The sequence below is a fragment of the Dermochelys coriacea genome, chromosome 13 (assembly GCF_009764565.3).
Source record: "Dermochelys coriacea isolate rDerCor1 chromosome 13, rDerCor1.pri.v4, whole genome shotgun sequence".
Taxonomy (NCBI): domain Eukaryota; kingdom Metazoa; phylum Chordata; order Testudines; family Dermochelyidae; genus Dermochelys; species Dermochelys coriacea.
Genome location: NC_050080.1, coordinates 801,833 through 815,367, shown reverse-complemented (window position 1 = coordinate 815,367; position 13,535 = coordinate 801,833). Strand labels below are relative to the sequence as shown.

General features: G+C 59.9%; 2 protein-coding genes across 2 annotated transcripts; one reads left to right on the top strand and one right to left on the bottom strand.

The window, feature by feature from the left end:
- The first annotated feature begins 4,942 nt into the window (after positions 1 to 4,942).
- Positions 4,943 to 7,912, top strand: LOC119841811 (E3 ubiquitin-protein ligase RNF182-like). Its single transcript, XM_038369474.2, has 2 exons — positions 4,943 to 5,071; positions 5,723 to 7,912. The coding sequence occupies exon 2, from the start codon at positions 5,802 to 5,804 to the stop codon at positions 6,531 to 6,533; it is 732 nt and encodes a 243-aa protein (XP_038225402.1). The 5' UTR covers positions 4,943 to 5,071; positions 5,723 to 5,801; the 3' UTR covers positions 6,534 to 7,912.
- A 2,155-nt stretch (positions 7,913 to 10,067) lies between these two features.
- Positions 10,068 to 13,391, bottom strand: LOC119842102 (iroquois-class homeodomain protein IRX-3-like). The gene has a single exon (XM_038370017.2). It carries the CDS (start codon positions 11,093 to 11,095, stop codon positions 10,277 to 10,279), a length of 819 nt encoding a protein of 272 aa, XP_038225945.1. The 5' UTR covers positions 11,096 to 13,391; the 3' UTR covers positions 10,068 to 10,276.
- Positions 13,392 to 13,535: the final 144 nt, after the last annotated feature.

The following is a 13,535-nucleotide window of genomic DNA, read 5'->3' as shown; positions in this document are numbered from 1 at the left end:
GTGGGCCATTTCCAGCAGTTAACAAGAATGTCTGAGGAAGAGTGGGGGGGTGGGGTGGGGGGGAAATAACATGGGGAAATAGTTTTACTTTATGTAATGACTCATCCACTCCCAGTCTCTATTCAAGCCTAAGTTAATTGTATGCAGTTTGGAAATTAATTCCAATTCAGCAGTCTCTCGTTGGAGACTGTGTTTGAAGGATAGCCACCCTCAGGTCTGTAATCGTGTGACCGGAGAGATTGACGTGTTCTCCGACTGGTTTTTGAATGTTATAATTCTTGACGTCTGATTTGTGTCCATTTATTCTTTTACGTAGAGACTGACCAGTTTGACCAATCTACATGGCAGAGGGGCATTGCTGGCAGATGATGGCATATATCGCAATGGTAGATGCACAGGTGAACGAGCCTCTGATAGTGTGGCTGATGTGATTAGGCCCTATGATGGTGTCCCCTGAATAGATATGTGGACAGAGTTGGCAACGGGCTTTGTTGCAAGGATAGGTTCCTGGGTTAGTGGTTCTGTTGTGTGGTTGCTGGTGAGTATTTGCTTCAGATTGGGGGGCTGTCTGTAAGCAAGGACTGGTCTGTCTCCCAAGATCTGTGAGAGTGATGGGTCGTCCTTCAGGATAGGTTGTAGATCCTTGATGATGCGTTGGAGCGGTTTTAGTTGGGGGCTGAAGGTGATGGCTAGTGACGTTCTGTTGTTTTCTTTGTTGGGCCTGTCCTGTAGTAGGTGACTTCTGGGTACTCTTCTGGCTCTGTCAATCTGTTTCTTCACTTCAGCAGGTGGGTATTGTAGTTGTAGGAATGCATGATAGAGATCTTGTAGGTGTTTGTCTCTGACTGAGGGGTTGGAGCAAATGCGGTTGTACCATAGAGCTTGGCTGTAGACAATGGATCGTGTGGTATGATCTGGATGAAAGCTAGAGGCACGTAGGTAGGAATAGCGGTCAGTAGGTTCTGATATAGGGTGGTGTTTATGTGACCATCGCTTATTAGCACCGTAGTGTCCAGGAAGTGGATCTCTTGTGTGGACTGGTCCAGGCTGAGGTTGATGGTGGGATGGAAATTGTTGAAATCATGGTGGAATTCCTCAAGGGCTTCTTTTCCATGGGTCCAGATGATGAAGATGTCATCAATGTAGCGCAAGTAGAGTAGGGGCATTAGGGGACGAGAGCTGAGGAAGCGTTGTTCTAAGTCAGCCATAAAAATGTTGGCATCCTGTGGGGCCATGCGGGTACCCATCGCAGTGCCGCTGATTTGACGGTATACATTGTCCCCAAATGTGAAATAGTTATGGGTGAGGACAATTAACTTAGGCTTGAATAGAGACTGGGAGCGGATGGGTCATAACATGCAGAAATAGTTTTACTTTATGTAATTTCTCCCCCCACCCCACCCTCCACTGTTCTTCAGATGTTCTTGTTAACTGCTGGAAATGGCCCACCTTGATTATCACCACAAAAGGTTTTCCTCATTTTTCCCCCCTCCTTCCTGCTGGTAATAGCTCATCTTAAGTGATCACTCTCCTTACAGTGTGTATGATAAAACCCATTGTTTTATGGTGTGTGTGTGTGTGTGTGTGTGTGTGTGTGTGTGTGTGTGTGTGTGTGTGTGTGTGTGTGTGTGTGTGTGTGTGTGTGTGTGTGTAAATCTCCCCACTGTATTTTCCACTGAATGCATCCGATGAAGTGAGCTGTAGCTCATGAAAGCTTATGCTCAAATAAATTTTAGTCTCTAAGGTGCCACAAGTCCTCCTTTTCTTTTTTTCATGATTTAAAGACATCCAGTTACAGAGAATCCACTATTTACACTAGTTTAAACTTGCAAGTGACCCGTGCCCCACATTTCAGAGGAAGGTGAAAAATCCCCAGGTTCTCTGCCCATCAGACCTGGAGGAAAATTCCTTCCTGACCCCAAATATGGTGATCAGTTAGACCTTGAGCATGTGGGCAAGGTGCACCAGCCAGACACCTGTAAAGAATTATCTAGTAACTCTCAGCCCTCTTCAACGAGTGCCCCATCTCTGGCTGTTGGGGATATTTGCTACCATCAGCTACAGATGGGGCACACGGCATTGTAGGCAGTGCCATCATACCATCCTCTCCATAAATTGATCAAGCTCAGTCTTGATGCCAGTTACATTTTTTGCCCCCACTGCTTGCCTTGGGAGGCTGTTCCAGACCTTCACTCCTCTGATGGTTAGAAACCTTCGTCTAATTTCAAGCCTAAACTTGAAGGCCAGTTTGTATCTATTTGTTCTTGTGCCAGCAGTGGACCTTTACTTAGGTAACCTGGTGTTTGTGTGTCTGATGTATTTATAGGGAACAATCCCATCTCCCCTCAGTCTTTGGTTAGGCTAAACGAGCCAAGCTCCTGAGTTACTTCTCCTAAGATAGGTTTTCTATTTCTCAGGTCATCCCAGTAGCTCTTCTCTGCACCTGTTCCAGTTTGAATTCATCTTTTTTAAACATAGGAAACCAGAACTGCACACAGTATTCCAGATGAAGTCTTACTAGTGCCTTGTATAATGGCCTTACCTCGCCTGATTCATCCTAGGATTGCATTAGCCTTTTCTACAGCCCCATCACATTGTTGGCTCATAGTCATCCTGTGCTCAACCAGTACAGCCAGGTCTTTCTCTTCCTGTGTCACTTCCAAGTGATATGTCCCCAGTTTCGAGCATAAATTCTTGTTGTTAGTCCCTAACTGCATGATCTTGCACTTTGCACTATTAAATTTCATCCCCTTTCAATTACACTAGTTTTCAAGCTCTTCCAGATCCTCTTGCATGGTATGCTGCTCCTCTATATTGTCAATGTCTCCCAACTTTGTGTCATCCACAGATTTCATTAGCATGCTCTCACTTTTTGGGCTGAGGCCATGAATGAAAATGTTAAATAAGATTGGTCCTAAAATCAATCCCTGAGGAACTCCCCTTGTGACCTCCCTTGAGCCTGACCATTCACCTTTCAGTGTGACCTATGGTGGTCTCCCCATTAACTCATGGTTAAGGCAGTTGAATGCTGCCCTGGAGAATTGGATTCTGTCCCTGGCTGTGCCACAAAGTACATTACTGTTACATGGGACAAGTCATTGAAATCAGACTTCTCAGAGGTGGTCATTGACTGTATTCCTCATTTCTGGGGTGCCTGGTGCGAGACAGTTGGGTCTGCATTGTAGGAGGGCCGTGCTCAGAGCTGAACTGAAGTCACGGTGATCTTTGCTTTGAACATAAACAGTGCTAGATAGTGCTGAGCACGCTGGCTCAGATTGGGCACCCAAAATGAGGGGGAAGTTTTGACCTTAACCTCCCTCTGCCTCAGTTCCCCATCTATGAAATGAGGATAATTATGCACTCATTTCATACTCCTCCCCCTTTCCTCCTCTCCCTCCTCCCATTTTCAGTTCAGTTTCTACTCCTCTCTCCCTCCTGGCCGTAGCACTGGCCCTCAGGGATGTTTGCACTGCCCTTGTAGCAGCTGTCTATTGTAGGGATGACTCGGGGCTGTCAATCCAGCACCCTTCATCAGCACCAGATTTCACTCCAAATGTATGACAGAACTGATCTGCGGGTGAGTTGCTGCAGCTGCCCCTGCAGCTGCCCCTCCACCTGAGGGGGCCAGGCTGCCTGACATCCTTTGCCCAGAGTCGATCCTGGTGCATAAAGAAGGATATGAAAGGGAATTGGGTTGGTTTGAGCTCTAGCAGAAACTCTACAGCAAAAGTGCAGTGTGCCAATGGGGAAAGGGTGGCATGGCAGAGAGCTGGGCCACATTCCAGCCTCCAGGTAGGTGGTGGTAAGGACGGTGACGACCAACGATCCATCAGCCAACAAAGCAGAAGCCTCCCCCTCTGAGCTCAGCAGGGCCCAGCTGCCTCAGTCCTGGGGAGGAGCTTAGATGCTGCACTGGTAGATTACAGCTGGGCGAGCCTAGGCTGCAGGAGGTTTGCGTGGGGCATGGGGCTCTACGGTTCCTCCTATGCTCCCTCGAACTCCCTGGGTCTCAGCTCTGGGCTGTGTGCACACAGGGCGGCTGTATGAGGCACCTAAGCCCCCTTCAGTTTTCTCTCCTGGAGGGGCTCCCTGCAGGCTTGGGGAGCAGAGAGGGAGGAGCCACGAGCTCCCAGGCGGGACTAGGCTCAGGCCTGTCTGGGGCAAAGTCCTGCAGTGAAGCCTTGCACGCAGCGAGGACCCCCCCTGCTCCAGCCCTGCCCGCGGGTGCACAGGAGCTACTGTAAAGCAGCGTGCGTGGGGCCCGCGGGCGAGGACCGGAATAAATTGGGTTTATTCCGCAATTGCATAAGGTGCCCCTAGGCCGCTGGGGCGCAGCTCTGCGGAGGGTACCTGGGGCCCTGCTCTCCGCCCGCGCTGCCGAGCCTGGGTCTGCCCCCCACACGGAGCGGGAGGGCGGACTGAGGCCCACGGGTTAGACGTTATCAGCCCTGCCTCCAGCCCCATTGCTTCACTGGCCAGCCGCTCTGGGCTGAGCCCTGCAGCCACCTCTGCTCCAGGCCGGCCCCTGAGGCGGGGAGGGGAGCGGGAGCTGGGTCCTCCGGCGTACAGCGCCTGGCACAGCGGGCCGGGTCCCGCCGCAGGCCAAGTGAGGGTTCAAACGGCATTTCCCGAGCCGTGGCCGCTCTGGCGGTGGAGGCAGGGCTGGAGCGGCCCCGTCCCCGGGCTGGGGCTGAGCCGGGCCGGGCTGGCCGGTCCCCCCAGCTCCTCGCTGCCATGTCAACGCCGAGGCGGACGCTCGCAGGCTCCCTGCGTCGGGGGCTGGCTGCGCGCAGGGCTCGGCCGGCGCCACGGGGCGCGCACCCGGCCCCGCCGCAGCCCGGGCTCCCGGCGAGCAGCCGAGCGGCCGCGTCCCGCGGGGCCCCAGCCGGCTGCGGGAGGAGGGCGCCGGGCTGCGCGCACGGAGCGGGCTGCCGCGCCCTGGGCGGCGCCGCGTCCCGGCCGCAGGGCGCAGACGGGGGATCTCCCCGGGGGCCCCAGGCCCAGCCTAGGAGGAGCCGCCGGTGCCGGCGCTGCCCGCGGCCTGGCCTTTGGCGCCGGCTCCTGCTTTTCTGTGAGAGGCTCCAGCCTCGGGTTCTAGAAACCGGCCCGCGCCCGGGGAGCCCCCAGCCGCGCCGCGCCGCGCCGCGCACACGCAGCCGCCCGCAGGGTCACAGCCGGGTCCGGCAGCGCCTGGGCCCGGCTCCGGCCTAGGTCCCGGCTGAAGTGGGGCGTCTGATCGCTGCCACCCCGGCCCCAGGCAGGGGATCAACCCCCACCGCCCAGCCGGGAGGCGAAGCTGAGAGCCTGCGCCCATGCGGACTGGCAGGACTCGCGGCCGGCCCGCCTCTGGACTGGCCGCAGCTGAGCAAGCCCCCGTCCGCCCTGCCGGCCCCGGGCCTGCCAGCGGGCAGAGGCAGCCAGCAAGTGCCAGCTCGGATGGCGTCCTGTGATGTGCACACCTGCCATGAGGCCGGGGCCACACCCCAGCCCAGGCAGGATCGGCAGCAGGGTCGGAGGGAAGGGACGTCCCCACCTCTCCTTGGCTCCTCTGCCCTGCAGAGCCCCCTGAATTGCTGCCCAGAACGAGGCCCCTAACCCTGTTTCTAGCCTGGGGTGGCTTTGCTGGAGGCCCTGAGGGAGGGAAGCCAGGGCCAGGCAGGGCACTTGGGACTCTGCTTACAAACCCTTTTTTCATGGTGGTCTCCCCTGTCTCTCTCTCCAGGCTGGGCTCCCTTGACCGTCCCCGCTGGGCTCTAGGACCTTCTCTCCATGAGCTCCGAGCAGCTTCAGGAGGGGAGACCATGAGTCACAAGGATGGCGAGCTGGGGAGCTGCCAGCCGCTGGTGTTCACCGCGCACGAGCTGGAGTGCAAGATCTGCTACAATCGCTATGACGCACGAGCCCACAAGCCCAAGCTGCTCAGCTGCTGCCACCGGGTCTGTGCTAAGTGCCTGTGCAAGATGGTGGCCATGGGGGAGTCCTCACCCCACCTGCTCAGCTGCCCTTTCTGCCGGCAGGAGACCCAGGTCCCCGAGGAGGATGTGCAGCTGCTCCAGGATGACAGCAAGGTGCTGGCAGTGCTGACGTATCACGAGCGGGCAAAGAAGCGAGGCGCTCTGCCCTCCCCCGAGGTCATCCTGTGCCCCAGCGTCCTGGAGCCCTCCCGCAGCTCCTCTGACTGCCTGGTCATCACCATCCTGGAGGTGCCGGAGGACGTGGCGCCTCCCGAAGGCTTGGGCATGCTGGACATGATACGCCTGTACCGCCCCACCAGCCTGGACTCGCTGCCCTGCCGCGGCCCCATCCAGAAATGCCGCTCTTGCACCTGGCAGGCCATACCCCACTTCATCCTCTGGATGCTCTGCCTCATTTACTTCAGCTCCCTGCCCTTTGGCATCTACCTCTTGCTCATTGAGCGCCACAACCTGGGCATCGTGCTGGTCAGCCTGGTGCCCTCCACCCTCATTCTCTGTGTCTTCTACAGCTTCTGCCAGTGTCTGTGCCGCGAGATCTTTGAGTTCCCCTCCACCTGAGCCTGCTGCTCCCCTGTGTCCTGAAGGCACCAGGCACTGGCCTTGCACAGCCTGGACCTCCCCGAGGCTGTGCCCTGTGCCTGGGGCTGGCTGAGAGCAGCCCCACTCAGGGCTTGCCAGCCCCCAGTTACTGCAGGGAGATGGGGAGATGTCAGTGTGGGAGGCTCCAGGTGCAGCTGAGCGACTGGTTGGACAGGGCCACGAAGCGAGTACTGAGTGCCTGTCATCTTCCCTTGCAGAGAGGAGATGTACTACAAAGCCGTGCACAACACTGCTGTCATCTTCCTACAAAACAACGCAGGCTTCACCAAGTGGGAGCCCACGCCAGAGCGGCTGCAGGAGCTCGTCACAGCCTATAAGCACTCGGGACGGACCCTCAGTTCCACAGGTTCCTCCTCCTCCTCCTCCTCCTCTTCCTCTTCCACTTCCACTTCTTCCTCAACAGCAGATAAAGATCGGGAGACGGGCCGAGAGCAAAGCACCAGCCGGGAGACCAATGCCAATTAATCTGCAGAGGGCAGTGTGCGGGGACAGATGGCAGGGGGCAAAGGTAACCGTGCTCCAGAGGAGGGAAGGTTTGATGTGGCAGGTGGAGAGACTGCTGTCTGAGTAGCGCCAGGCCTGGGGGACTCTCTCCAGGCAGCTCCACACTGCTTGCTTTCCTCTGTAAACCTGCAAGGCCACTTCCCTCACCAGAGTCCAGGGAGATTCCCTCGCCTTACGCTCTGGGGGAAGAAAACTGGCTGCTGCCCTAGACGAGGGGCAATGAAGCCAAACATCCGTCGCAGTCATAGGAAGAGTCTGCAGTCCCTTCAAACACTAAAGCTCTGAGGAAGAGGCAGCTGGAGCTGGGACGGCTGCACAGGTGATGGACGGACGGACGGACAGACGGACTGACAGAGCTGTGGCCTAGAAGGTCCCTGGCAGCTGGCTGAAGCCTGACATTTCCAAGAGAGAAGCAGGCAGGGTCCAGAGGCTCTTCCTGCTGGCCTGACACCAGCCCAGCTCCGTGTCCATAGTGTAAATAGTTCTGTCCGTGGTGACCATGCTCCCTGCAGGGTTTGTTTCCGTAGCATCCATGTTTCCTTTCCACATGTGCGAGTTCCGTGTTTGCTGAAGCTGTTTACCATATAAAAGAAAAGCAGAGAAAAGGAATTTCTTTTAGTGTGTAAAAACGTCTTTGCAGCTGTTTTGTAGTCGTTGTGGTTTTTACCCGGAGCCCTCTGGGCTTTATTTAACCTCCTTGGGTTTTGTTTTTTAAGGATTAATTTAACACCGCTAACCATTTATTACTTTTATCAAAGAAAGCAAAGTAAAGTCTATTTTTTTGATTTTTGTTTCCTAGTTCGTAGGGACATTAAAAACCAGCATTACAGCTCCCCTTGGTGTCGGTGCTGTTCCTCATCTGTGGGGCCTGGGACTGTCTGTGGGAGGCAAGGCCTGCCCTGTCCGCCCTCAGATTCACCCTCTTCTGCTCTCTCCTGCTGTGCCCCTGAGCTCGCTGACCTGGCTGCTGAATCATGGGGGGGATGGAGGAGGAAGCCCCCAGCCCATGTGATCTTTATTTTCAGTCTTTATGTTTTGGAGCATCTTCCGGTGCAAACCGTGTTGTTGCTAGCCGTGTTTGCCCTGCATGTTGCTGGTGCTGTTGGTCTGTCAGACCCTGCTACAGAGGTGTGGGTGGGTACCTGCCCTGCTGGCTTTGGGACACCCCCCCCCCCCAGCATCTGCATAATCTCCACAGTCAGCAGAGGGGCTATTATCTATACCCCATTGTGACCGATAAGGACTGTACTGCATTAGCAAGAGGGTTTATATCCCTGGTGACCACATATGGCCACGGAGCTGTGGAGCCTGGCTCCAGAGAGCCCGGCCCTGGAGAACGGGGCCCCAGAGAGCCCAGCCCATGGCCATGTTTGCACTCGTGCCTTCTGTCACAGGGAGGGATCTGCGCAGCAAAGGGATGGGTGGAGTTTGCCCACAGTAGGATGCCTGTCCTTCCCACCCAGCAGCCCAGGAGCAGCCCAGTGTGCCAGGAACCCTCAGCCATCGGGGAGGGGAGGGGAAGGGAGGGGGGTTTACATTGCTGGGTCTCCATGCTCCACCCCCCAGCTCGTGCTGCTCCTGAGGCTGAGATCCCCTTTGCCACCAGTGAGAAGCCACCCAAGCCTGAAACCTGCCCCAGCCCAGCCTCTCCAGGTCCCTCCAGACCATCTGCTGCTGAGTTCCCAGTGCCCCAGAACGCTCCGCTGGCTGGGGGTTGCCCATGGGGGTGTATGTGGTGAGCAGGGGTGGCTGGGCCTGCAGAGGTGGGCGCAGTGGAACAGCTCCATTGCTGCATATGACAGGCGGCTGTTTCTGGGAGATGGAGCCCCTGACTTTGGGCGCAGGAGCTTATGGGGAGACCTGACCAAAGCTTGGGCTGTGGCAGCATGGAACGGAGCAGCCCCAGTGCTGCCTGTGGGGTCCCCAGCCAGCTCCCGTCAGCCCAGCCAGGCCAGCGCCTGGGGGCAGCGCTTTCGGCTTCCTGAGAAACTGCAACTGCAGGCAGCCAGAGCCCTCCTAGGACCCACCGGCCGCGTCCTGCAGGAGCAAGGACAAGTCTCAGCCGCCGCCCCCAGCCTGCCTCATGCAGTAACCCCCAAGGCCACTAGGGGGAGCCCTTGCCTAAGACACGGGGCGGGGGGCCGCTTGTGGCTGGCGGTTCCACAGGCTGTTCCTTCCCTGGCGTGTTTGATCCCCACAGGCCGGCGGAGGGGGCGGGGGGGACAGAGGTGCTGGAACTGGGGGTGCTGCACCCCCTGGCTGGACGTGGTTCCATCACATCCAGGGTTTACAATTTTGTTCAATGGTGTCAGCTACCCACTGTACAAACTGCCCCAGCCCCTGGCGGGTGTGAGTGGGGCGGGGGGGGAGGCTCCAGGACCCCAGCTAAGCTGTGAGTGGAGGCCAAGCCACTGAGGGGCTGCAGCCCTCCTGACTCCATGGATGGGGGTCTGGCCCCTCCCAGTGTACACCCTCCCCCAGCTCTTGGCAGTGGAGTCCCGAGGTCAGGGGTGGGTGGGTGGTGGAGCCCGCTGTCTGGTAACACACACGCCCAGGAAAAGGCTGGTGACATTGAGTTGCTCATTCATCTTTATTAGACAGAACATAGCAAAGCCCAATCACTCCAGCTATGTGGGCGCCGCCCCTGGACCCCCAGCTAGGCTCTATGCCCCCCAGGGGAGCACTGGGGGCCACCAGCTTGGGGACAGTGTGGCTGGAGTGCAGCCTGCAGGCTCCTGGTGTGAGCACATGGGGCTGGCCCCCCTGCCCCCCTTGGCCCTGTCGCTTGCCATCCTGTGGGCCTGGCGAGAACCCTGGCAACAGCCCAATGGAAGCAACCTTGCCCTGGCAGGAGCCTGGGCCCCATTCAAACCCAATCTGCATGGCCTCCCGCACCGTCCCCTGGCCTCATCCACTCCCCAACCTCCAGCCCCCTCCTACCCTGCCCCCCCCTTCAGTCTCCCCCTCCCCCTAGATATCTTACTGTCTTCTGGGAGCCACTCAAGGAACCATCCCCCCAAGCCCTCTTTGCCCTACAGACTCACTCTTTACCCTAGAGCCTCCCCCAAATCTACAGGCTCCCTGGCTCTTGCACCGCTGAATACCTGGGAGGGCCTGTCTACAGCCCGGGTCCCCGTGGGCAGAGCCCCCTCCTCCCGGCCATGAGTCCTAGGCCGGCTGCCACCCGTGCCACGCTGTCACTGTGGGAACGTCCGGTGGCTCTCGGGGCACCAGGGAAGGGCCAGGCTGAGCTGTGGGGGTAGGACACCCCAGCAGGGCGGTGCCATCTCCAGCCGCAGGCGGCAGCTCTGCTCCTGCCGGGGGCATGTCGCAATCTCAGCCAGACACCAGATCTTGGGCTGCTGGGGCGGCATCTCCTGTGTCAGCTCAGCAGCGTTGGGCTGGGGGCTTGGCCGCTGGTGCTCTGACTCCAGGCAGGGTCCTGGGCTGCCCTCCTTGGGGCTGCCCCCTGTGCCCGGGCTGCCCCCCGGCCTGCCCCCTGGCCCCTCGCCCTGCCCCCTGGGCTGTTGCTCGCCCTGCGTCTCGCCCTCGCCGGCGTCTCTGTCCGACTTGCTGCAGGGGGCCCAACTCAGCTGCTTCTCCTTCTTGAGGCGCCGCCGGGCGTTGGCGAACCAGGTGGAAACCTGGGTGAGGCTCATCTTGCTGCTGATGGCCAGCATGAGCTTCTCGCCCTTGCTGGGGTAGGGATGCCTCAAGTGCTGGCCCAGCCAGGCCTTCAGGGCGCTGGTGCTCTCCCAGGAGGTGGCCGCCTTGGCTCGGGACAGCTCCGCAGGCAGGCCCTGGCCGAAGCAGGGGGAGCACAGCACGGGGCCAGGCAGGAGCAGGGGCTGGAGGTTGTAAGCAGCCGTCACCTGGAAGGCACGGGAAGGGGCGGTGAAGCCCTGGTTGCAGAAGTGCGTGGGTAGGGAAGGGGCTTGCTGGTGAATTGCCCAAGCCATGAGCTCCCAGCCCTGCCCCGGGGATGCCCCAGCGCATCTCCCAGTGTTCAGCCACATGGGACTGGCACATTTGTGGGCATCTGCTCCCTCCTGTTGGGGGGACTATTCCCCACACAGCCACCCCGAGGGGAGAGTGGGGCCTTTGCTCCAGCCAATCTAGTGCCCGTGCCCCATATCCTGCTGGGGCTCCTACAATGGGAATGCCCTCCCCCCCCACCCTCTAGGCTCTGTGTGCTAGGGGCAGGCTGGGCTCTGTGGATACACCCCTAGGCTAGCCCTGTGCGCTGCTGGGGCTGCTCCAGCGGCTTGTGGGGGGGGACGACAATGACGTGGGACTGTCCCAGCCCTACCAGAGCAGAGCCCTGACCCACTGAGCTGAGCCTGGGGACAGACACAGTCTGTGGGACAGGGGAAGGAGGGTGCTGGGCAGGCCCAGCTCTGCCCACCAATCCAGAGTACTGAATGCCACAGGCAGCCCCCTGGGGTTTGCTGGAGGGGGCTCCCATCACTCACCCCTGTGGATAGCGCTGCAGCCCCGCCTGAGCCAATGGACAGGGCAGGACCACAGCTCCTGGGTACTATTGTCCGGGAGGGGCGGGGGCTCAGAATGCCCCTGCAGCCAGCCACACCCCCAGCTACCCCACAACAGGGCGAGCTGCTACCCCACAGGGCATGAGAGACCCCAGGAAGGGAGGCAGGCAAGTCCCAGTCTCTAAGGCAAAGTGTGTACAGCTGGCTGCAGGTGACCAAGGCGTGCGTCGCAGAGTGGGCAGTGATGCCCAGCTGTACCCACTCACCCGCAATGCCCCCCCCAGTGCCAGGTCTAGACACCCCCCCCAGGACTCCTGGCTCCCTGCCCCTGAGCCACCACTAGCCTCCTCCCCCATTTGAGCTCAGGGTGGCAGATACTTTGCCAGTGGGTACTTGGCGCCTGCCTTCCACGCAGCTAACTGTCTGCCCCCCTTTTTCCCGCTGGGGTGGGGGGGGCCACACGCAGTGCGCCCTCTGGATGGCAGCAGACAGCCCCTGCAGCCCCCCCCCCCAACGCCCCAGGCCTGGCGCATCACTTACTGGCTGTGCAAGGAGGCTCAGCTGCGGCGGCAGCAGGTTGGAGCCCTGTGGGGCCGGGTAGGTGCAGGGCAGCTGCAGGACAGCATGGTGAGGGGGAGGCAGCAGCCCTGGGGCACCCCACACCCCTCTGGGGCCCCCCAGCTTGTTGCCAGCCTGAGCCTCCCCCCACACCAGCTGTGCAGCTGCCATGCTGCTAGGACCAGTGGGAGGGAGCCCAGAGCCCAGAGCTTTATAGGGGGCTGCGGGGGGGCCGTGTGGGGCCATCAGGGTGATTGACAGCTGCTTAGCAAGGACGAGCAGCCTCGTGCCAGCTCACATTAAAGCACCCGCACAGATTGTCTGGGTGGTAAATCCCCCAGCCCGGCTGGTTCCCTGTGCGCCAAACATGCCATGGTCATGCCATCACCATGCTCCCGTGCCGGCCGTCCCAGGGGTGACCCGTGGAGCCAGGCCGGAGACGGCCCGTGCGTATGGCAATAGTGCCTGGCTGGCACAGTTAGGGGCCTGCTGCAGCGACACATGGGGCACGACCACCCCCAAGCCCCCAGGCTAGCCCCCATTGGGCTGGAGGGGGGGATGGGCTCAGCCTCATGGCCACACGCATGGGCCCATGGGGGTGACCGGAGGGCAGCAGCGCTGCAGCTGGCGTGTGGCAGTGCTGGGGTGGCACACGCCTTAGCCCATGGCTGGGGCAAGACGGGAGGAGCCGTTGGTACTGGCACCGGTGCTCCAGTGGGGCCTGCGGTGAAAGGAATCGGGCTGCCTGAGGCCTGTAGTGCAGCAGGCCCCCACCAGCTGCCTGGGCACAGCGTCCAAGGAAACCCCTGGGCCCTGCCCAGTGTGGGGCGAGAGCAGCTCCTCAGAGCAGGGGCTGGAGCCAGGCCTGCTGCAGGGGCAGGGGAGAGAACCCCCCTTGCTGCCTGGCCCCTCGCCCCAGCTGCCGCCACAGCTCTGGGGTCTTCAGGGCAGTGCCCCTGCTACCGGGGTGCACTGAGCCCAGCTGGAGGGGCTGGTGGCTGGAGGGGCCCCAGCAGAAGGGTCCATTACTGAGCCTTGGGCAGAACCAGTGCGATCCGCGACCGACCCAGGCACCCAGACAGCGGGGGTGCAGCTGAGCTGCCTGGGGAGGGGCAGAGGAGCCCTGGCGGGCAGGGCCGGCAGCAGGGGACAGATTCCAAACAGCAGCAGCTGCTCCGCGGTGCCAGGGGAGACCCCAGCAGCAGGGCGAGAGGGTGGGTATGGGTGTGTGCACGTCAGCCTCTCACCCTGGTGCCACCCCGCCCTGCCCCCAAGGGCTCTGTTCACAGGAATCCCGCTGTCCTCAGCCCCGCTGTTCACTCAGTCTCAGGGGGAGGGTGCCCCCAACCCAGAGGACCCTTCTGGACTCTGCCCCCACACCTGGCCGGGGCTGACGCAGACCCAGACC